We start from the raw sequence: 25,980 nt of genomic DNA, 5'->3' as shown, positions 1-25,980 counted from the left end.
ACATGCGGTCGTGCACTATCCTGCTGAAATGTAGGGTTTCTCAGGGATCGAATGAAGAGTAGAACCACGGGTCGTAACACATCTGAAATGCAACGACCACTGTTCAAAGTGCCGTCAATGCGAACAAGAGGTGACCGAGACATGAAACCAATGGCACCATATACTATCACGCTGGGTGATACGCCAGTATGGCGATGACGAATACACGCTTCCAATGTGCATTCACCGCGATGTCACCAAACACGGATGCGACCATCATGATGCTGTAAACAGAACCTGGATTCATCCGAAAAAATGAGGTTTTGTCGTTCGTGCACCGAGGTTCGTCTTTGTACATAATCGCTGGCGCTCCTGTCTGTGATGCAGCGTCAGGGGTAACCGCAGCCATGGTCTCCGAGATGACAGTCCATGCTGTTGCAAACGTCGTCGAACTGTTCGTGTAGATGGTTGTTGTCTTGCAAACGTCCCCATCTGTTGACTCAGGGATCGAGAAGTGTCTGCACGATCCGTTACAGCCATGCGGATAAGATGCCTGTCATCTCGACTGCTAGTGATACGCGGCCGTTGGGATCCAGCACGGCGTTCAGTAGTACCCTCCTGAATATACCGATTCCATATTCTGCTAACAGTCATTGGATATCGACCAACGCGAAAAGCAATGTCGCGATACGATGAACCACAATCGCGATAGGCTACAATCCGACCTTTATCAAAGTCGGAAACGTGATGGTACGCATTTCTCCTCCTTACACGAGGCTTCAGAACAACGTTTCACCAGGAAACGCCGGTCAACTGCTTGCTGTTTGTGTGTGAGAAATCCCTTGGAAATTTTCCTCATGTCAGCACGTTGTAGGTGTCAGCACCGGCGCCAACCTTGTGTGAATGCTCTGAAAAGCTAATAATTTGCATATCACAGCATCTTCTTCCTGTCGGTTAAATTTCGCGTCTGTTGCACGTCATCTTCGTGGTGTAGCAATGTTAATGGCCAGTAGTGTAGTTTCCAACAGATATCCTGCCTCAGTTATTGGAACGCATCGCCCTGGACATATCAGTTCACTCACGTGTTACCAATGTAATGGATGCCCCAGCCCTTACTACACAGTAGGACATGCCTTAAAAAAAACTTATGGAAAAATGCTGGATCGCTCGCTTGGGAAACACAAAATGGCCTCCACACTCACAAGGCTTAAGACCATTGGAGTTTTATCTGTGGGGAAAACTTTAACAAGAGGTTTAGAAGGAAAGACTGACGACTTCCGAAGACAATAAATACTCTGTAACTGAGGCCTATGATGCAGGAAATGTACTATTGTCTATCAGGAATCGCTTAATAGCATGTATAAATTCTCATTGTCGACAATTTTGAGCGCTCGATACGGCAGTCATAATAATGAACATGTGAACCGTGCCTCAATTACATGTTTTCAATAGGTCAGACTTTTGTTGGAGACCTGCGGACAGCTGGACCGTGATTCGTGACGCTATTAGCTTGTTAATATTTGTTTCTATTGTTCTAATGTGTCCGACCGGCTCCCGTCGTCAACGTAACGCGATATTTCGACAGCCTACTGTGGCGTCATCTTCAGGTGATACCTGTCGAATGACCGTCTTCGCTACATTCCACCTTCTTTATGCTATAATCTCTCCCCACCCCCTTCGCGCTACCCGGTCGCACGATGCGTCAGTTGGAATGGTCGGTGAACGGCATCGCCGAAGACGGGGAGGAATGGCTCTTGGCTGACGCTATGGTTTTAGTTGGCTGAGCACTGGGTCTCAAACTTTGCCTAGGGTGTAGCCACTGTCTCTGTTGATCAGCCAGTCAGCCACTAGAATTTCAGTGGCCTCCTTCAAGTTCCACAAAAGTCATTGAAGTTCTCTTCGACGTCTCTTTTTAATTCCACAGAAAAAAGTATGCAGCCCGAGTAATAAAAGTTCTTGTCATAATTCGGCAGTTATAAACGTGGCTATTACCTTCATATATCAGCAAAATTCGCCACATTGTATCTATAGCGTAGCATAATACCACAATTGCTTTATTAATTATACCGTAATCATCATTAATTTATAGATAACATTACATACTGTTTTTGTTGAAACCTAATACCTTATTACTTCTTCATTGAAGATGAATAATCTTTTCTCTTTATCCAAGCGAAAACCAAATAAAGTGAACTACACAAGATATCTGAAAAAAGATTAAACCTTGAAGAAAAGTTTCGCTAGTACCTACCTATAAAAATATAGACATGTGAACAAAATACACTATAAATGTAATTTCTCCACAAAAACGAAAATGTATAGTAATAGCACCAAAAAATGTGGTAAATTGCTGTTTTACTACTATGTCTAGGGCTGTAGGGGCAAAAATAAAAGTTTTAAATTCTGAAAGAAAAATAAATAGAATTAAAGACAAGTATACAATCATAGCCTGATGTAAAGAAAAAAAAACACAGTTCCTTAAAATTGTTGGGAAAGATTTTATAACACAATATTAAAAATAAAGAAAGAGAAGTTTAAATATAAAAAATTAGTAGAATTTTTGTCATTTCATAAAAATGATAATGTAGAAGTAAAAAATTAAAAATACTATTCATGAACTATAAGAATAAATTGAGAGGTAAGTATGAGACAAAGATTTTACAATATATTAGGAAAAGAGCATCATCATCATCATCATCATTTAAGACTGATTATGCCTTTCAGCGTTCAGTCTGGAGCATAGCCCCCCTTATACAGTTCCTCCATTATCCCCTATTCAGTGCTTAAAAACTGGGATGAACTTGTATCATAACATAAGACACAATATTCAGTGAAGACACTAATCACAGGATGAATATAAAAATCATCTCTATCAGATTGACTAAATTAAGTAGAATATAGGATTGTCATTGGTGGAAAAGTAATTTCCCTAGAAGAATCAGGAACAACTATTAGAAAGTGAAATTAATCTTAAATTTTGGGTGAACTGAAGTCAGTAATGGAAACTCATCATAATTTGTCTTTAGAGCCTGAAATATCATGATATGTACATTTCACTTTCAAGTAATGTTATCCTACAGGTGTTTATGTATTTTCTTTAAAATTGTTTCTTAATAATGTGCCAGTGCAAGACCTCTAGTACTGAGCGCCAAGTAATTTCAATCATACAGGCATTAAGAATTAAACTAAAGCTGTACAAGGTTCCAAGTTATAAACAGATTCCATGTGCAATGCATTGTTACCCTGTTGTGACATTACTATCAGTGCAAAGGAGACATACTGTAGAAATAGAACAAGGAGCATGAGAGAGATAATTCTGTATGATGTGGTCATTCCTGGTCAGCAGTGCAATGTTTGAGTTAGTAGTCACTAACGCCAAAAATAAAATTGTAGATTCTAGAAACATTAATAACCTCATATTGACAAACTGAATGAAGGATCCAATCACACAAATCAAAATAGAGCTAATGAGAAAAGTCCCATCTACCAGAATAGGGGGCAAATAAAATTGTGAAACCATTGAAACTTGAGGCAGCTATAAGCAGATCTTAGAATTTTTCTGTTCAAATTGCATCAAACATCAGCAATCATTTGAAGATCATTCCTCAGACTGCGTTAAACATTTAGTAATGAAACATAACTTACATGCAAGGAGATGTGGTACAGAATGCACTAGCATCATACTATTAGTATCAACAATCTCAAAAATATGTGAGAAAGTAATGTACAAGGCATCAGCTACTAATCTTAGTGGTCAAAACAGATGAATCCGTTGTTTTCATTAAACTGCTATGGTATTTGAGTTTGATAAGTAAACGAAAAATAGCCTGCAAGTTATACAATTTCTTGTAGGATGAAACATCTGTTAATTTCATTCTTTAGCTGACAGTGTGTCATCAAATGTATTGCTTATTTCTAATTAGAGGAATGTTATGTCAAGGAGGTACTGAGATACTGTAATTGATGCATATCTGTTCTTCTTATAGCTTAGAACTTCCAGGTAAGTCCTACAAAAGCCACGAAAAGTATGTAATTTGCCGTGATGCAACTATAATCGTTTAAAGATTTGCAGGAAATGGACTTCTGCTTGGATACAGTAAAACACAACAAAATCCATACTTTGTGCACCATTCTATTAATACTACATCTACAGTCATTAATTATATAACTGACTGACTCAGAATCTGACTACATTTGGCACACGAATGTCTACAAATAGTACCTGTGTTCTGATTGGTGTGCGTTACTTCGCATAAAATCATTTTTGATGTACCTAAGTGTTTCATTCTACAGTGACTCCACTCAGAGAGGGAGCTTTTAGCACATAAGTGACCTAGAATACTTCATAGTATACTTATGGTATTGTGTAAATTTCTGTTCAAAGAGCATGGATCCTAAAAAGAAGGCACAGTACTTTGATTCATTTTCTTCTTAATATTTTTGAATGTTATTCAAAAACCTGCACTCTCTTTACAGAACCCACTTTTCCTTGAATATCGTTTTTTTTGTAGTCATATTCTTAATTATAGTAGCAACATGTCATACACTGCACACCTATATTTTGCTTTAGAGTATAACTTCTTAAATCTTCTTTTTGGTCAGTAGAATTGTAATTCAGTAGCCCATGAACCATTATGAAGTTAAATAAAAGACGCAAAATTATGCAGACATGGGTTAGTTTCTTAGAAAGTTGCAATTATATAACGTTTTGTGTTTCTAAATCATTTCAGGCAAACTATGTGGTATCTTTAATTAAAGACCAAGGGTGTTCTGTTAGATTTCTTGACAAATTAATAATATTGTAATACAGTAACTGATAATCAAAATTTGAGATATTACAGAGAGTTCTGTCACAAATTCTGTGTCACTTACGGTGTAAAAGCTCGAAAAATAATTAACCTATAACATCTCTAACAACAGAACTCTTTCAATCTCGTACAAATGCAGTATTGAACGTTTTAGTTAGTCCATGACTGAAGTGCTATGCAGTGATCCTTTTGAATAAAAAATGATAACATATTTTATTTATCAAATTTTCCTCATGTACGTCTTGTCTTTATGAATAGATTATTCACTTTTTAATCTCAACACGTGCCTTTTGCTTCCATTGTTCTCATATTCAGTCGCCGTTTTTCATGGCCATATTTCTTTTTTATTATTGGACTTCAGTGTTCATACCTTTTCTACTAACCTTTGCATCTGATGACTACAATTTTTGTAAACACATACAGAGTGGATAGCACGTAGTCACAGATCATAGTAAAACATCAAAGTACCTGGTAACAAATTCAGATCTTTAAGACTATTGACAGAAAAATGTAAAGGATAGTATAAAATCCTTACCCACTCTTAATTGAAATTGCTGTAAAATCTTATAACTAACTCCATGAAGGCGTCTGGAAGGTAGAGATAAAGCAACACGTTTATACAGATCTGTTCCTTATATACTACAAACGGCCTGTGCTTGATGTATTTCTGATTTGGTGCTCCACTCCAGACTGTTTCTGTAGCACCTGAACGATCATTTTTCTGCCCTACTATTTCACACGTCAATATGCAAAGACTATCAATCTCTTTAATGAATTTTTCACACACTAGTTAGCAGCAGATTGAGGCCAGTGTTATTATTTCAGCAAAGGCACACAGTTGTCTATCTAAATCCAGTAATTTTATAAAATATTCTAAATATTTTCACGTGATATCAGAATTTACCGCAGATTCTTCTACTATAAAATTAATCCAGAATGATTATCGTTGATTTGCTGAGACATAAATGCGCTGCAAAGTTGTTGAATGGAACCAACACGCTGCTACAGTATTCTCACCACGAGCTGGAGCACTAGAATATGATTTTGGCCTTGGTTCATGCTGGGTGAAGGGAATACTCAGTAGCCTTGTGGAGATTTATAGCAGTAATAAAGAATAAACAAATTTGCCTCGGCTTTGTATAATAAAGATTAGGGTAACCCCAAGGCAAATACGGCTCTGCATCTAATGGCTCGTGTGTGTTCGCCGATGCTACAACTGAAAGCTACAGTGTACCATCATGTAGGTACTAACTAGCCAACAGCGACAAAGCGTGTTACAAAATGAGAGTGAGCGTGATGTAAATAATGTCTACCCAAGTTTGGATGGAATGAAGAGATTTGGTTGCAGAACGGTGAATGAAGAATAAGATCTAAACTTGAACTGAAAATGATTACGAAATTTTGGGAGACTTATCACTTGAAGATCCACAGTATACATTCCGAGGTTGAATCTAAAACAAAAAAATAAATAAATAAAAGTAGAAAGAATCTTCATATTTATCGTTTTCGAGAAAGGGACTTTAATAACCTGTAACTGTGTGGAAGATCGTTTTATCTTCCGTCATGTCTGAGCGACGTCACGTTACAGAAGCAACTTTTACGCGATCCATGATTAATTCAAGCAATAATGAACATGTACCTACTCTAACTAGAGCCAGTCATTCGCTCTTCAGTTTTCATCGTACACAATGGTGCGATGACACACATGGGTTAATTATCGTTAATCTGTAGCAGATGCGAAGGACTACCGTTTTTATTCCCTATGGTGAAATGAAAATGAAACGATGGTATAAAATTATTCATCGGGAAAACGCCATTTGGGGTTGCTCGACGTCTGGTGCAGAGTTTTCTGTTTGGCACCATTTCGGTGACCTACGCGTCTTTGCGAATAAGAGGAAATGAAATTATTAGGACAACACATACATGTAGTTCCCGAGAGAATAAAATCTCTGATTCCTTTGGGAACTGGTCCCCGCATCCCCCTGTCTAGAAACTGTGACGCTAACCACATTTGTTCTCCTAGATCTTCAGGTGTTTGTCTCTGACACCCATACTACCCCCAAAATCAATTTAATCTACAAACAAAAACAATATTTAATGCCAGAGCCACTTTCACCTTAAAGTTAACTAGCATGGAATTTTGCCACCACTTTACGCTCCGGCGGCGAACGAAAACGAAACACGCCTTCAATCGTTCTGTTAAAAAAGAGGGTAAAGGACAGGGGACAATTTCCGGTGGTATCAGCAGTGGGCAGACGGTGTGGTGTCCAGACCGTCTTATCGTTCATCGAGGGGTAAACACCCTCTGGGTACCGACGAAGTTTCACACCAGTCCACCCTATGCTGCGGTAACTTCCTGAAATCATAACAAATGTTTCTCCTTATGTTTAGATCGAGGGAGATGGCACAGTGGTCAGCAAACTGCGCTCTCATTCGGAGTACGATGGTTCGAATCCCCATCCGGTCTTCTCTATTTAGGTCTTCTCACGATTTCCCTAAATTGCTTAGGGCAAATGCAGGGATGATCCATTGAAAAAGATCTGGCCGATTTCCTTTCCTAAACTTCGCTAATCCGAGCTTGTGCTCCGTCTCTTTTCACCTCGTTGTCGTGGAATCTTTAAATTCCAATGCCACTTTCTTCCTATGTTTAGGGTTTTCCATATATTCCTTCCCTTCTAGATTCTGCAGAGAGTCTCTTCAGTTATTATTAGCTCATCAGTCCGCAAAATTTTCAGCATCCTTCTGTAATAGTGCACCTCAAACGCTTCGCCTCTTGTTTTCCAGTTTCGCCCAAGTCCATGCTTCCCTAATTTATAATTTCGTCTTCAGCTGTTGCTACTAAGGATAAATTGCTCTTCTGTAAGTGCACACAGGATTATATTACTCTGGTTACAAATGAGCTTCTGTTAAGGCCATTTTTTAACGATGTATAGTGGTATAGTGATATGGAATGTTAAGTGGGGTACCTGGTTCTTTAGTTCATGAAACCAGATGCAAAATAAAAAGCAAATCTCGTCACTAATCTACTGTTTTAAGATACAGGAATATTAATCATCTATTTGACACACCCTTTCCAAATGATTGTAAAGATACCAGTCTTATTTCAACCATTACAGCGCTGATATGCAAAAGAAAGTAATTTATAATCAGAGAATTTAATATCAGATGTTACACGCCATATAAAAGATTGATCCATGCACCAAGTTCGCTAATTCGCAAATATAATGTAGGATGGGCTTCAACTAACGAGCTGAAAGGACTACGAGCGGATTGGTTTTTGGCATGTCAGCTGTCGCTCAAGCGCAATATTAAGGTAATGGGTATGTGATGATTACACGAAAGAAAAGTGAAAAGGCGTTCTAGAATAATGTAAGTGTGACGTGTAAAATGCCTGCTTGCGTTGTTTATCGGAAGAAGAGCCGATTACTGTTACGCACAAATGTGAATGTCGGCTGTTAGGAAAGTCGACAAACAGTATGAAACGTTTTTGAAATATTTGTAAAGAGACGTCCTTGGTGCAACTGGATACCACTAGAAACATTTTACATTTTTTTCCTGTGTTGAGTTGCGCGTTATTTAGCTAAAGCTCTAGAAGAATGTCAGGCAACGGAGTTAGCCGTATGGCAACAATCGCTAATTTGGAACTGCACACGAATAGAATTCAACTTCGAATGCAAAGGAATGGTTGTGCTTGATGTCATCTAATATAATGCAAAACCTGAACTATTGTTAACTGCTTATTAATACTAGTGTGATAAGTGTTTACTCAGCATTTGTAAAAAAGACCAGCACTATGTTGACTTCTTCAAGTAAAGTCTTACTGTTTTATACAATTTCTCGTGTTTAATTATAACGTCCATTTTCATTGCTAAATTTTAGTGGACAAAAGAAAGAGACAGACATATTAAAAAGTAAAATGAATAAAAATATTAACTTTTGGTAAAGACAATGATTACTGAAACAGGTGTTACACACTTTAGGTACAGGGTGACAATTACTGAACTACATGAAATAAGAATTCCTAACTTCTGAACGGTATGCGTTAAGACGCACAAACTGCAAGGTTGGCCGTGGGGCATGATGGGAATTAGTATGCACATGCACACTGGTTTAGAGACGAAGGCCACTTTCATCTGGATGGTTTCGTCAATAAGCAAAACTGGCGCATTTGGGGGATTGAGAATCCACATTTCGCGATCGAGAAGTCTCTTCATCCTCGCCGGGTGACTGTGTGGTATGCAATGTCCAGTCACGGAGTAATCGGTGCGATATTGCTTGATGGCACGGTGATAACCGAACGAGAAGGTTTTGGAAGATGATTTCATCCCTATTATCAAAAGTGATCCTGATTTCGACAACATGTGGTTCACGCAAGACGGAGCTCGACCCCGTCAAAGCAGGAGAGTGTTTCATGTTCTGGAGGAGCACTTTGGGGACCGCATGCTGACTCTGGGGTATGTAGAGGCCAGTGGCATGGGCCTCGACAGACCTCTATATTCTCCGGATCTGAAAAAATGCAACTCCTTTTAGTGGGGCTCTATGAAAGACAAGGTGTACAGCAATAACCCCAAAACCATAGCTGAGCGAAAAACTGCCATTTAGGAGGTCATCGACAGCAACGTAGTTCCGACACTTCAGCGGGTCACGCAAAATTTCGCTATTCGTCACCGTCAATGATGGCAGGCATATCGAACATGTCATTACCTAAATCCGAATGTCTGTCGTGACGTTTAAATGTTGAATAAAGCGTGTGCACGCCGTAGTTTGTTACTAATTTTCGTTTTTTTCATATAGTCAATAATTGTCACCCTGTATCATATTGCGAAAGATTTTTGACAGAAAATGTAGAAAATATACTGTACTCGCTTTGACATTAATTTTGTATTGGGCGAATGAAAGTCAGAATTTTGTTTTTTCGCCACACTGATGTAATTTCAGTTTTGTTTACTGGATGAAAATAGGTCATAGTCTGAGCGTTTCCCTTCAGTTTACAGCTCGAACCTACAAAAAAACTGTAAGCATCTGTGATTAGCGGAAATATTGTGCGTTTCTATTTCATATCGACACTTCAGAGAACAATATTTTAGAAATTTTGAACTCTAGAAATAGGGTCTAGAGTGACTGAATAATAGTGCGCCAGAGTCAATTTACTGGGCGCCAACATCCACTGATCTATGAAGAGAGACTGGTGCCAGCACGTTAGGTGGACACTTAAGCACGGTGACGGGAGGGAGCACTGTCTCACCTGGAAGCCGCGGAAGCCGCTCTGGATGGTGGAGGCGGCGTCGTCCATCTCCTTCTTGAGCGTGTCCCACACCTCGCCGTCCTCCTCCAGCACTTCTGCAGACCGCGTCGCGGCGCTGGCTGCAGCCGAGGCCGCCTTCGGCATTGCGCTGTCTAGTGACATGCCCATCGTGCCGGCCGAAATCGTACCTGAAAATACAAGGTGAATCAAAAAGAATCATCCGGTTTTTAAAAAACATCATAACTAATATGTCATTTGAGATATGTGCGTGAAGAACGTACTGTTGGAAAGAGCAAAGTCTTGAGTTTTACATGGTTTCCGCTAGGTAGCAGCAGTGTGCACCCACTTCAGTTCTAGTAAAAATAGTGTCGGGGCAACAGAAAGAGTTTTGAGTTCTACTTTTTCGCATAGCAGGTCAGTAACAACTGTTCAGGGTGATTTTCGTACTAGGTATGGTGTTGATCCTCCTGCAGCATTAGACGGTGGCATGAACAATTCCACGAAACAGGTTGTTTTTGTAAAGGCAAATCGCTGGGCCGTCCCTGAATGTGTGACACAGATATCGAACGCATCTGCCATAGTTTCACAAGGTGTCCGCAGAAATCCGTCCACCGTGCAGCTCGACAGCTCAACATGCCCCTGATGTCCGTCTGGCGTGTGTTGCGTCGATACTTACACATGAAACCATACAAAATTCAGCTAGAGCAAGCCCTTCGTGAAGGTGACAAACAACAACGTGTGGAGTTCTGAAATTTCGTTCTTGGCAAGATGGAGGGGGACAATTTCCTTCTACGCTTATTGTTTGGAGACGAGGCAACATTCCATTTAAATGGAAAGGTGAACCGTCATAACGTGAGAATGTGGGGTACGGAACAACAAAGTGAAGTTGTACAACATGAGTGGGACTCTCCAAAATTTAATGTGTTTTGTGCAGTTTCGCTGGAAAGGGTGTGTGGTCCATTTCTCTTAGCCGAGAACACTGTTACAGGAAGCACATATCTCGAAATGCTTGAGAACTTTCTTTTCCCACAGTTGGAGACTGATTCGAAGGACTTCATTTACCAATAGGGTGGAGTACCGCCACACTGTCATCTGGAAGTGCGAGAATTTTTCAATCAAAGGATTACTGAGCGATGGATCGGTCGCACTGTACGAGATGAATCAGCCTTACATTACTGGCCTCCAATGTCACCGGACCTGTCTGTACGTGATTATTTCTTGTGGGGCTTTATAAGAGATTCTGTTTATGTACCTCTGTTACCAACAACAACGAATGAAGTGAGACATCGCGCAACAGCATCTGTGGAAGCTTTAATTGAAGACATGCTCGCTGCAGTGTGGGAACAGTTTGAATACTGCATAGACATATGCCGTGCATTTCAAGGGGGGCATACTGAACACCTATGAAAAGGTACGAAAAAAAGCTTTTTGAGTTTCCCGATCATTAAAAAATGAAATTCACTGTACACGTTTATTAGTTTAAGAAATATATACGTGCCATGAAGCAGTTGAAATACAGTACTAAAAAAAAAAAAAAAAAAAAAAAAAAAAAAAAAAAAAAAAAAAAAAAAACTTTCAAGTAATCGGCAAAGGATTTTTGGAATCTGTTATCTTCTAACAACAATAGAAAGGAACGCACTTAGCAATCAGACCCGGTGTCCCATTCCTAAAATTTCAGTGGCCAGCCGTTAATCTGCAAATGAAAGCTACAATTTAAAGCAGAATGACATTTCCAGTCTGCAGCGGATTGTGCAGTGTAACGAAATTTCAACTGGGATTGAAACTCCGTACCGCACAAAACTCGAATCTCACCCTTCGACTTTCTCGGTAACGCTCTTCGGCGCCACAAAAACCAACAACTGGCTGTAATACGTCGCCAGGTCACACGATCCGTCCGGAGATGCAAGTGTAAAAGCGCCGTATTAGACGGCTTAATTGCAATATGCATGGTTTATACAGTTTTATGGCAGGTTTATTTGGTTGCTTAGATCACGGCAACCCAGAAGACCGACGTGTCTTAGGGAGTAGCGAAACACCCCTAGATTTGGGACGCTAGCTATGAGTAGGACAAGAGCTGAACAATGGCGTACTTGCTTACTTGTTGCACAAGTGTATAAATCCGCGGAAGTGTCTATAGCCATCATAATCCAATACGAGAACTACACCTGCTGGCTGATGTATCGCGGCTGCAAGAACGATATAGAGAAACTGAAAAGAAGTTATATCAACTGACTGCTAGTTCTGGCCGGCCACGGTGGCCGTGCGGTTCTAGGCTCTCCAGTTCGGAACCGCGCTGCTGCTACGGTCGCAGGTTCGAATCCTGCCTCGGGCATGGATGTGTGTGATGTCCTTAGGTTTAAGTAGTTCTAAGTCTAGGGGACTAATGACCTCAGATGTTGAGTCTCATAGTGCTCAGAGCCATTTGAAACATTTTTTGCTAGTTCTGTAAATATATGTATCATAAATATAAAAAACGGTTCAAATGACTCTGAGCACTATGGGACTTAACTTCTATGGTCACCAGTCCCCTAGAACTTAGAACTACTTAAACCTAACTAAGGACAGCACACAACACCCAGTCATCACGAGGCAGAGAAATTCCCAGACCCCGCCTGGAATCGAACCCGGGAACCCGGGCGCGGGAAGTGAGAACGCTACCGCACGACCACGAGCTGCGGACTATCAGAAATATACATGAAGGCTAGTACCGGCTCGCTCTACGATGATCACACCACCTTTGGAACTAACACTGTGCGCTAATTTAAAAAAAAAAAAATACAAAAAATTAAATATAACAAAACTGCTACTTATGAAGAGACGGTGGGTACCATTAAATTTGCTACTGCGAACGGCTGCAGAGCCAACGACCTTGCCCCAGTGGTAACACTGGTTCCCGTCCCAGTTAATCGCTATTGGACTCGGCTAGCACTTGGATGGGTCACCATCCGGTCTGCCGAGCGCTGCTGACAAGAGGGGTGCACTAAGCCATTGTGATGTAAACTGAGGAGCTAATTGATTGAGAAGCAGCGGCTCCGGTGTTATAAATTGACATACGGCCAGGAGAGCGGTATTCTGACCACATGACCCTCCGTATCTGCATCCAGTAGCGCCTGTGGCTTGAGGATGACACGGCAGCTGGTCAGTACCGTTGGGCCTTAATGGCCTGCTCGGGCGGAGTTTAGTTTTAGTGATGGCTCTCATACGTAAGGACCAGACATGAAACCACGCAAGGAGATTGAAGGTAAAACATAAAGTTACAATAAAATGAACACCCCTAGCTGCATACAGGCGTTGATATACATCAACGGGGACAGGTGAAAATGTGTGCCCCGACCGGGACTCGAACCCGGGATCTCCTGTTTACATGGCAGACGCTCTATCCATCTTTCATTTTTTTTTTCTCGGTATTGTACGTTTTGGTCGCACGGACGTCACAAGACATCCGTTCGAGTCGATCGTTGATTCCTTTACTCAGCTTTTATTTTTTCCGTGCCGGCGTCCATCTGAGCCACCGAGGACACAGAGGATTGTGCGACTGCAAGGACTTTTATCTCTGGCACGCCTCCCGTGAGACCCACATTCCCAACTTATTGTCCCGCACTATATTCATAGTGCCCCTGCCCATTATACCCATTACCAGTACTGATGCTCGCTTCGTCGTCTTGTGGTCATCTTAGTTATCAAGCCTTCTGCAGCGAGGCGGCCTTGTGGCAGTATATCGAATCAGTGTGAAACACGGACCATAGTTGGAGAAGCAGACGTCAAATGTAAATATTGCAACAAGCTCTGGCATCATTCATAGCTGCCGTGGCTGCACCAGCACCTCAGTGAATGTCCGATATGTCCACAATATGTTAAACGCATGGTTTCCTCGCAACCTAACTCAAAAAAGGAAAAGAGGCAATCGCAAACAGAAGTGTAAAGAAGTGACGTTGAGCCTGCGCCTTCTACACCAGAGAGCACGTCGTGATCTGCAGATGAATCTAAGCTGACTGATATATCGTTGTCTAAACCATCGTCTGTCTTTCCATCTGTAAATGTCGTAGAGGAAGAAGTTGACGAAAGTATTGCCTGAGCAACATAGGCAACAATTGTGCCGCTTTCACTAATATAATACAAATACTGGCGACATTCCCACCGGAAGGAACAATCTAATTGTGAGATATCTTTGCTTGATGCACTTGAATGAGGCCTTTCAGACGTTGACTACCGACACGTGCAGGCAGAAAATTTAGAAGTCACATTCGTTCTCATTAATTGGGGATGGCTAGACGGAGGTTGTTGGCCACAGTACGGTGAATTATAACCACTTCAAATCCAGTATTTCATAGCTCTTGCACATGTCTCCATCGAACTAGTGGTGAGGACCGTGCACTATGCAACCTTTGTGAACTTCGGCCTCCCGGATTTTAATTGTACCACCAACATCAGCTGCAGGAGGAAGCAAATGATACGGGCATGGTTGGATTTAAACAAAAGTCCGAAACAGGTTAGCTCCAATCTCTATTCATATTCTGACGAAATGCCAGTATATTTTGTTTGCTACTATTATGGCTTCTTGTCCGAGTGTAAAACTGTTGTCCGGATTAAAGTAAACAAACAATTTAAATAATACTTTTCTATTTACGACAACTACTTCACAAAACTAGAAAATCTGAGCCTAAAATATAGAACATAAACTCCAGGAATTATTTCTTGTTTACGATATTACATTTTCTCCAGTTTGTACAGTTGTTCCATTTAAATCCTTTACTAAACGATTTTACTCTTTTTTTTGTTTGTTTTAAAACGATCTTACTGAATCGTTTTAAACCATCGGCGCATCTCTAACGCGAGCAAATCGCAGGAACTGATCGCTGATCGCTCGTATTCCTAAACAGTCTGATGAAACTCATGCAAACAGTCGGTCATGTTCGCCGGTATGGTTAATGGCTGGGAGACTTTGGTCTAGTTATTAAGAGTGGTTGCACTGTTTCGGTTAATTTCACTATGCCCACGTGCAGTAAGGACATAAAAATTGAAGTTTAAGGCGGCGTTTTCACTTATATTAACAAGGGATACGAAGTTAAAAGCATTGATGCTCTTAGATTTTGCAGTGAGCAGGTTTTTGAAAGTGTTATTGTGGAAGTATAAATTCATGGGAAATTCATAGTAATACCAGCAGCTGATTTTGAGTTATTTCTGAATTAATTATTCGCGTTATTAAAATATCTCATTTCTAAACTGAATGGTGTAATATTAAGTGGGCATTGTGATATAAAAGTTTAGGGCGTACCTATTCTATCGCTGTCATTTCATATAATATATCTCCCCCTCACACAATTTGCAGCAACAGTTATGAAAACCAACCGTGCTGCCACTGACAGTCACATCTAGATTGAGAAGCCATAGTCTAAGGCGTCAGCGATTTATCACCCGTGTGTGAGGATCTTTACAAACAAAGCAACTCGAATAATCGCCATGATCCACCTTAAGACTTTAGCACGGGGATGAATGGAACTGTAGGGTACGTGGAAAAAAAAGAAAAAAAGAAATAGATGACCGATAAGCAATATTTCGTAGCATTAACACCAGCACGTTATTAATTTTTTATTACGTGTAATTTTAAGCGCACAAACTCTATAACCCACTTTCCACTCGTGTAGTTCATACAAGTTACGGATATTACCTGGGATTTCCACGCTTTTGTATCTTTTAGAACTATTTAGTCACATCGCAACTTCGAACGCGAGATAAGCGAAAATACCAAGTGAGAAACTGAAACCGGAAGACCAGGGCCTCCCTGGTATCTGACATTTGTGGGTGATCGCAGGATCTGGCTCATGGCAGTCGGCCTAATCATTGTCTGCGGTGCCAGAGCATACCGCACTACAGGCAGCCCACAGCGCACGCACGCCAGTGGAACGCGCTATTCTGGTTAATTACACTGTCAGGTGTCGATCTAAAGGGTTGAATGAATCAGCAGCCAAAAAATACACACTAGTGCCACCGTTCGAATCCAATCTTCTGCCGTGAAAATTGCGCTAGTCCTGGTAGTAAATCAAATGGTTCAAATGTCTCTAAGCACTATGGGACTTACCACCTGAGGTCATCAGTCCCCTTGACTTAGAACTACGAAAACCTAACTAACCTAAGGAGATCACACACATCCATGCTCGAGGCTGGATTCGAGCCTGCGAAGCCGGCCGGTGTGGCCGAGCGGTTCTAGGCGCTTCAGTCTGGAACCGCGTGACCGCTACGGTCGCAGGTTCGAATCCTGCCTCGGGCATGGATGTGTGTGATGTCCTTAGGTTAGTTAGGTTTAAGTAGTTCTAAGTTCTATGGGACTGATGGCCATAGATGTTCAGTCCCATAGTGCTCAGAGCCATTTGAGCCATTTTTTCGAGCCTGCGATCGTAGCAGCCGCGTGATACCGGACTAAAGCGCCTAGAAGCGCTCGACCACAGCGGCCGGCAAGGTAGTAAATCAACGACTCTTTGTTCCACTGTACACTATGCGAGAACGGTACTGTTGGGTATGAGATTGGGACTACTAAAAGCAAATACAGCGCAGAAATACATCGTCTGTGAGGAAACAACATCTGGAAAACAAGCATTCTGAAATCATCTTCATTAGGAGTCCAAAGAGAAGACGGACTGATTTTTCAGTAGAATAACAAATCAGTTTGTAGCAAGATACTCGTACTGCAAGGGTAAAAAATTGTTTATCTGCAACTAATATTATAAAAATAAACAAAATATGTGTGTTGGATGAAGCACGGTCAAAGATCATAGAAAAGGTATGAATGCATTTGAAAAGTGGCAGTGCGTTATAAATTAATCAAATCAGTACTAGGAAGGATCGCTCAGAATGATATTAGATGCGCCAATCCGTCGTGTTCAAAAGGAGTTATCTGTAACTGTTATGTCAAGGTGACAACTGCAGAATATGTTTCTACCACTTTCTGAAAATTAAACACGCTAAAATGCGTGAGAAAAATAATCAATCAAACATATCTTAAAAGTAGCAAATGGAAATACAAAATTCATTATAAAAATAAGATACACATCCAAATACAGAGTGAGATAATTCAACAGAAAGATATATAAAAATCAATAAACTGATCTGTATTAGAGAAATTACGTCTCTACACAAATGGATGCTCAAGAGTAAACTGCAAGATGAACAGATTAGTGAAAGTGAAAAATCAAAAGTTATGTAATGTTGGTAACACTAATAAGAGGTTGGAAAGTGATAATCAATCAAGATATTTACAATTATATGGAGAGACTGTCAAGTACTGTGACAAAATTAGGCTACTCTTCATTATATATACTTCTATAGATATACTACAGATTAAATTTACGCAAAACTATTGAGATAGCTCTCAGAGAATAAATTACCAACATCGTGTGTCAGAGTGATAAAAAATAATATTGAAAAAATAGAATGAAAAAGAATCTCGAGTGTTTGGAATAATGACATTTAGGAAAACTTGGTAGTAAGCAAAGATAAATAAAACTGTGTAAGTAATACAGAAGGAAGAAAGTAAAAATTAGAAGATAAAATGAAAGAATGCTGTGAACAGTAAAGGGCTGAAGAGCTGATAATGAAGAAACCAAAACTGTGTTGGTAAAAATAATACTACGCACAATGGAAAAATTAAAAAAATTACCTAGTGGAAGAAGAAATTTATCAATAGCACTTTCTTACTGAGTAGGGAAAGTATCGTTTAAACATAGTAAAGTCGAATAAGACCATGCTTTAGAAAGTAAATGGTCTCTAAGGTGCAAAAATTGTTAAAGAAATGGTTCAAATGGCTCTGAGCACTATGGGACTTAACATCTGAGGTCATCAGTCCCCTAGAACTTAGAACTACTTAAACCTAACTAACCTAAGGACATCACACACATCCATGCCCGAGGCAGGATTCGAACCTGCGACCGTAGCAGTCCCGCAGTTCCGGACTGCAGCGCCTAGAACCGCACGGCCACCGCTGCCGGAAATTGTTGAAGAGACTAAACTCCAATACCAATAGAGAAATATGGGCACTTATGATAGAAAATTAATACCCAGTGAAGCAACACTGGTATTCTTTCTCATTTTACAACAATGAAATATTTTGGTCCCACCAAAATCAGAATAGGCCAAGGAAAAAGATATAGCATATTGAAAAAATGATGTGCTGCAGTGATTGGTCTCTAGGACTAACTCTGGCCTGAAAAATCTGTTACATTCAGCGAATTTAGTGTGAAGTAACGACAAACCCTTTCCAACTGAAGTTAACAACAACATGGGAAGAGACTCTATTCAGGTAATGTAGTCAGAGATTTTAGATGCACGTATTACTGAGGATAAGCGAACTTATTTCCAAGCTTCAACTGAAATATAGAAGACAGCCACAAAAAGTTCACTCCTATTCAAGAAATTATGTCGAACGATGGTTTTTACCCTGGAAGGAAGCATTCAAATCAGTTAGCGAAGTTGGACGCATTTTGTCCTCCACAGAAGCTAATCTTCTTGAGAATATAATATTAATCTTGCATTGATTAGTGGGAAAGAGGGGAAAGCATCGGGTTTAACTTCAAGGTACCAAGTGAACCGCACAGGTGACTGATGAGATCATTTTGGTAAAGAATTTAGATGAACCATGCTCACTTGGCGTCAGTTATGTGTATACCAGGAATGGATACTGTGATAAAGGTCTATTTTGGATACTGTGGTATAGGTATATTTTGAGAATACGACAGCGAAAGAGTGGTCACCAGTTATGTACGTCGGACAACGTCTGTTCGTACTGACTCACCAGCTGTGGCGGCACCAGGTGACGGTGCCTGCGTGCTGCGCATGCGCTGGACGTGGCGGCGCGTCAGGAATCCGCGCACGCCCGCCTGGATCTTGGTGGCAGCACTGTCCACTGACGACGAGGACACCTGCAACACACGCGTCACATGACACACCCTCGAAAATAACAAGAAGTTCTAGAAATTATTAGCTATGTTTCACACAGGATATTTTTCAGTTACTGGCATGAAGGCCCGCCCATCTGAATAAGCTTGCGATAGTAAAGCCTGCAGAAAACATTACAACCAGAAAAAGGTGTATTGTATTGTATTGCATGGAACCGGGGACCTATACACATCGGAGAAGCTTCGTCCCCGCCGTAGCCCGCAGTGGTACAAAACTACACAAGAGGCTGAGCAGTCCACTCACCCCAGGGTTATTGTGCAGTTCGGCCCCCAGTGGAGCCCCGCGGGAACGTCTCACACCAGATAGTATAACCCCAATGTTTGCGTGGTAGAGTAATTATGGTGTACGCGTACGTGAAGAAAGTGTTTGCGCAGCAATCGCCGACATAGTGTAACTGAGGCGGAATAAGGGGGAACAGCCCGCATTCACCGAGGCAGATGGAAAACCGCCTTAAAAACCATCTACAGGCTGGCTGGCACACCGGTTCTCGACATTAATCCGTCGGGAGGATTCGTGCCGGGGACCAGGCGCTCTTTCCCGCGCGGAAAGCAGTGCGTTAGACCGCACGCCTAACCGGGCGGACAGGAAAACTTGACTATTCGCAGTTTGAATGTACTTCCTGTCAATTGCAAATCCGACACTGTCCGTGAGTCCACAGGCAGGACCTGCAAACCACAGGAAGTTAACTAAGGCTACACAGAAAGGGACGGACCCTACAAATAAGGAAAAAAAGACGGGAAGCAGTAAGAGTTGACATCAACGTTCTCCTGATATCACATCACTGGATGTTTTTCTGTGGGGTGTTCACCAATGCAGTATGGGATCTTCAAGAGCTCCTACGTGGATTGTGGAACTCATCGGTATCGTCCCTCCGGACACGTTGCAGCGGACCTGGATGGAAACTGAAAACAGACTAGGCGTCCTTAGCGCCACCGCAAGGCCTTATATGGTAGTGTTTTCATTTTATGTAATTTTCTTTGAAAACGTATCTAGATATACAATTTACAATTTATTTTTGGGAAGGAAATAAAATTATTTCATTTGATTTTGTATTGACAGCAAACTGAAAATGGGGATATTTCGACAGACATCCTGTACTTCTGAAATTTTAGGACAAATGATTATGAAGTGCTCTGTTTCTCTGAACTGCAGTGTCTCAGAAATTATGCTATTGTAGTGTACAAAGGGATAGTGAAACAAGTTATTATCACATGAAAACGTTTTATTGTAATCAAACGGTATTTTATTATTAAAACTGTATGCTTCTGTAGCACGCTAAAAGTGTGGGAGGGAATGATTATGAAATGCTACATTTCTCTGAACTACTGCTTCTTATAGCCAAATCTCCAGATATCAGATACTCAGATGTGGACCAAATGTTGTATGGTGATAGAGTATCAACCAAAACTCCGATTTAGTTCGTACTAGGTGCTGTTGTCCACCAAAACGGGCATAAACGTTCATTATAAGTAACGCAAGAACTACAGGGAACAGGAAATTCGTCTCTGTGAGCTATGCCATCTGGGGTTTTCGTGGGTGAGTTGCTAGAGCGCTAGCTCCTCGTACGAAGGTTCCGATGTTCAAATCCCAATTACGGTAATTTTTTTCCGTATTGTGTGTGAAAGTGGTATATGGGACAATATTTTCCTGACATGTAAAAGGACTGTTTGGAGTTTACAGCATTGTCTTCTTGGTAGTCTGCTTCCGCTTTGTTTCTTTGAAAGCAGTAAATCAGTAGAGTAGATACGTAATTTCACAGAATATGCAATCAGAACAGAAAAATACAGAAATAATTGCATCACACGTACGGATGTAATAATAATAATAATAATAATAATAATACATATAATTAAACCAACGTTACTAAACACAAACAAAATAATACATCTAACGTACGGGGCACTGTCATCTGCAGTCACTTTTTGTTGTTATTATTATTATTATTATTACTATTAGTAGTTCCGCACTTGCGATGCAGTTATTTGTTTATTCTATTGTCCCACTGTTTGTGTTTACTCTGTGAAACTACAGATGCACTGGCTGCTTCATCACCAGTGGTGTCTGTTCTGTCGCACATGTCCGACTTAACATCACACCTATCTATACAAATGTACTCTATAGATTTGCTACGGTAACGAAGCGAGAGCAGACTACCAAAAGAACATTTCTACAAAAATTCCGAAAAGTCTTCTTACATGTCAGGAATATGCTGTCCCACATAACACTATAGCACATAATGCGCAGTAAAAAAAATGTTGTTTATTGGATTAGAACACCGGACTCTTTCTACAGCGATCTAGGGCTCTACCAACTCACCGACGGAAACCTCAAACAATATAAATCACAGATAAGCTTCTCCTGTGTTCTGGTATTGCTTTTAATCAACGTTTACGCCCGTTCTGCACGACAACAGCACATAGTACGAACTAAATCGGAGTTTTGGTTGATACTCTAGCAGCATACAACGTTTGGTCCAGACCTGAGTATCTGACATCTTGAGGTGTGGGTGTCAGAAGCCATACTAATGCATTGGTCAAAGGAATAATCTAAACAAGTTATTATTATATGGAAACGTCTCCAATATTTTGTTGTAACTAAACAGCTTGTTGTTGTTGTTGTGGTCTTCAGTCCTGAGACTGGTTTGATGCAGCTCTCCATGCTACTCTATCCTGTGCAAGCTTCTTCATCTCCCAGTACCTACTGCAACCTACATCCTTCTGAATCTGCTTAGTGTATTCATCTCTTGGTCTCCCTCTACGATTTTTACCCTCCACGTTGTCCTCCAATACTAAACTGATGATCCCTTGATGCCTCAGAACATGTCCTACCAACCAATCCCTTCTTCTGGTCAAGTTGTGCCACAATCTTCTCTTCTCCCCAATCCTATTCAATACTTCCTCATTAGTTATGGGATCTACCCATCTAATCTTCAGCATTCTTCTATAGCACCACATTTCGAAAACTTCTATTCTCTTCTTGTCCAAACAATTTATCGTCCACGTTTCATTTCCATACACGGCTACACTCCATACAAATACTTTCAGAAACAGCTTCCTGACACTTAAATCTATACTCGATGTTAACAAATTTCTCTTCTTCAGAAACGCTTTCCTTGCCATTGCCAGTCTACATTTTATATCCTCTTTACTTCGACCATCATCAGTTATTTTGCTCCCCAAATAGCAAAACTCCTTTACTACTTTTAGTGTCTCATTTCCTAATCTAATTGACTCAGCATCACCCGACTTAATTCGACTACATTCCATTATCCTCGTTTTGCTTTTGTTGATGTTCATCTTATATCCTCCTTTCAAGACACTGTCCATTCTATTCAACTGCTCTTCCAAGTCCTTTGCTGTCTCTGACAGAATTACAATGTCATAGGCGAACCTCAAAGTTTTTATTTCTTCTCCATGGATTTTAATACCTACTCCGAACTTTTCTTTTGTTTCCTTTACTGCTTGCTCAATATACAGATTGAATAACATCGGGGATAGGCTACAACCCTGTCTTACTCTCTTCCCAACCACTGCTTCCTTTTCATGTCCCTCGACTCTTATAACTGCCATCTGGTTTCTGTACAAATTGTAAATAGCCTTTCGCTCCCTGTATTTTACCCCTGCCACCTTCAGAATTTCAAAGAGAGTATTCCAGTCAACATTGTCAAAAGCTTTCTCTAAGTCTACAAATGCTAGAAACGTAGGTTTGCCTTTCCTTAATCTTTCTTCTAAGATAAGTCGTAAGGTCAGTATTGCCTCACATGTTCCAGTATTTCTACGGAATCCAAACTGATCTTCCCCGAGGTTGGCTTCTATCAGTTTTTCCATTCGTCTGTAAAGAATTCGTGTTAGTATTTTGCAGCTGTGGCTTATTAAACTGATAGTTCGGTAATCTTCACATCTGTCAACACCTGCTTTCTTTGGGATTGGAATTATTATATTCTTCTTGAAGTCTGTGGGTATTTCGCCTGTTTCATACATCTTGCTCACCAGATGGTAGAGTTTTGTCAGGACTGGCTCTCCCAAGGCCGTCAGTAGTTCCAATGGAATGTTGTCTACTCCGGGGGCCTTGTGTCGACTCAGGTCTTTCAGTGCTCTGTCAAACTCTTCACGCAGTATCGTATCTCCCATTTCATCTTCATCTACATCCTCTTCCATTTCCATAATATTGTCCTTAAGTACATCGCCCTTGTATAGACCCTCTATATACTCCTTCCACCTTTCTGCTTTCCCTTCTTTGCTTAGAACTGGGTTTCAATCTGAGCTCTTGATGTTCATACAAGTCGTTCTCTTATCTCCAAAGGTCTCTTTAATTTTCCTGTAGGCAGTATCTATCTTACCCCTAGTGAGATAAACCTCTACATCCTTACATTTGTCCTCTGGCCATCCCTGCTTAGCCATTTTGCACTTCCTGTCGATCTCATTTTTGAGACATTTGTATTTCTTTTTGTCTGCTTCATTTACTGCACTTTTATATTTTCTCCTTTCATCAATTAAATTCAATATTTCTTCTGTTACCCAAGGATTTCTACTAGCCCTCGTCTTTTTACCTACTTGATCCACTGCTGCCTTCACTACTTCATCCCTCAAAGCTACCCGTTCTTCTTCTAGTGTATTTCTTTCCCCCATTCCTGTCAATTGTTCCCTTATGCTCTCCCTGAAACTCTGTACAACCTCTGGTTCTTTCAGTTTATCCAGGTCCCATCTCCTTAAATTCCCACCTTTTTGTACTTTCTTCAGTTTTAATCTACAGTTCATAACCAATAGATTGTGGTCAGAGTGCACATCTGCCCCTGGAAATGTCTTACAATTAAAACCTGGTTCCTAAATCTCTGTCTTAACATTACATAATTTATCGGATACCTTTTAGTATCTCCAGGGTTCTTCCATGTAGAAAACTTTCTTTCATGATTCTTAAACCACGTGTTAGCTATGATTAAGTTGTGCTCTGTGCAAAATTCTACCAGGCGGCTTCCTCTTTCATTTCTTAGCCCCAATCCATATTCACCTACTATGTTTCCTTCTCTCCCTTTTCCTACACTCGAATTCCATTCACCCATGACTATTAAATTTTCGTCTCCCTTCACTATCTGAATAATTTCTTTTATTTCATCATACATTTCTTCAATTTCTTCGTCATCTGCAGAGCTAGTTGGCATATAAACTTGTACTACTGTAGTAGGTGTGGGCTTCGTATCTGTCTTGGCCACAATAATGTGTTCACTATGCTGTTTGTAGTAGCTTACCCGCATTTCTATTTTCCTATTCATTATTAAACCTACTCCTGCATTACCCCTATTTGATTTTGTGTTTACAACCCTGTAGTCACCTGACCAGAAGTCTTGTTCCTCCTGCCACCGAACTTCACTAATTCCCACTACATCTAACTTTAACCTATCCATTTCCCTTTTTTAATTTTCTAACCTACCTGCCCGATTAAGGGATCTGACATTCCACGCTCCGATCCGTAGAACGCCAGTTTTCTTTCTCCTGATAACGACATCCTCTTGAGTAGTCCCCGCCCGGACTAAACAGCTTAGTATTTTTAAAAGTGTCTTCATCTGTAGTACGTGATATATGTGGGAGGGCGGAAGAGACAGTAACAATGTGTGACACACCTCCCCCAGCCACCCCCACCCCTCTCAAGAACCGCACCTGGGTCCGCGCCTGTCGGCACTGTAGTCAGTTGACGATAATGATCATTTTGGAGGCCCTGTGAGGAGGGCAGCATGGGCTTTAGCGCCGGGTCTAACGTTCTGTGAGACTAGTGTGTTTACAAGCTGATAAGACGATTTAGAAGACGAAATGTGTACTAAGAAACAAGTCAAAACGGTGAACGTCTTCGGATTTCCTACAAATCTATCGTTTTGCCCCCTACTGTTAATCTTTGTACCCTGTTGAGCTAAAACCTAATCCTGCAATCTGCCTTCATAACAGCAAAAAATGTTTGGTTGTTCCACCCTAAGACGTTCAATATATGGCACGATATTTAACAGGCCCCAGTCGATGGATAATATTGGATCTTGTAGTCTCTCTGTGAGCACTGCATGCTGAGGATTAACTGCTAGTCTATTTGGCTGCAAAAAATCTGTATATTACAACATTTTTTCTAATAATGAAACCATTATCTGTTGACGTTACCTACTAGGTCATTCACGAATATCCTGAATAGTTACCGTTCCATGAAGTTTCACTTCTCAGGGCGTCTGCGCATTGAGGACAACGTATTGAGATCTGTTTCCTAACAAGTCTTCACTTCAATCGCAGCATCACCATATTTTCTGTTTGCTAATTATCATGCGGAACGGTACAGAACGCTTTCCGGATGCCGACAACTGTAAACCTTTCCTCCCTCCGCCATCAATATCTCAAGGAACATAGCGAATTGAGTGTCACAGTGTTAATGAATATACAGAGTGACCCAGTGATCCAAAAAAAATGCATCATAAATCAAATAAGTGACAGACTGGTAAATCTTTTCCTGGCTGATTACTATACTGCAAACTATTCAATCATGCATTACATTAAATCTATCTCTGGAAATCTTAGGCAGCAGTTTACGTACCATAAAAAATAACAAAAGCATGCACTACACTCATCTATCTTTCAGCTAAACTACGGCATGTCCACATTTAACATAAGAGTAACTGTTTTATTAGAAATACAAAGTACTCCAGTAATGTGCAGCATTTTCAAAAATTCGCAAAAAATTCGTAGCTCGGTAAGCACTCTCGTTCCACATGAAACAGTCTCTTACGAAGATGGAGTTACTAAAACTTCCTGGCAGATTAAAACTGTGTGCCCGACCGAGACTCGAACTCGGGACCTTTGCCTTTCGCGGGCAAGTGCTCTACCAACTAAGCTACCGAAGCACGACTCACGCCCGGTACTCACAGCTTTACTTCTGCCAGTACCTCGTCTCCTACCTTCCAAACTTTACAGAAGCTCTCCTGCGAACCTTGCAGAACTAGCACTCCTGAAAGAAAGGATATTGCGGAGA

At 40.7% G+C, this 25,980-nt stretch overlaps 1 protein-coding gene across 1 annotated transcript in view; it reads right to left on the bottom strand.

Moving 5' to 3' along the window:
* LOC124795867 (mucin-17-like) overlaps nt 1–25,980 on the bottom strand; it is a 423,417-nt gene that overhangs the window by 10,159 nt on the left and 387,278 nt on the right. Inside the window, exons 6-7 of the mRNA XM_047259949.1 lie at nt 18,818–18,944; nt 10,033–10,220 (exon numbers count right to left, since the gene is read on the bottom strand). Coding sequence (XP_047115905.1) covers nt 10,033–10,220; nt 18,818–18,944 — 315 coding nt within the window. The remainder of the gene's footprint in view (nt 1–10,032; nt 10,221–18,817; nt 18,945–25,980) is intronic.

This window comes from Schistocerca piceifrons, chromosome 4 (genome assembly GCF_021461385.2).
Source record: "Schistocerca piceifrons isolate TAMUIC-IGC-003096 chromosome 4, iqSchPice1.1, whole genome shotgun sequence".
In the NCBI taxonomy this organism is placed as follows: domain Eukaryota; kingdom Metazoa; phylum Arthropoda; class Insecta; order Orthoptera; family Acrididae; genus Schistocerca; species Schistocerca piceifrons.
The sequence above is the reverse complement of the archived record's forward strand: the minus strand, read 5'-3'. Positions and strand labels throughout refer to the sequence as shown.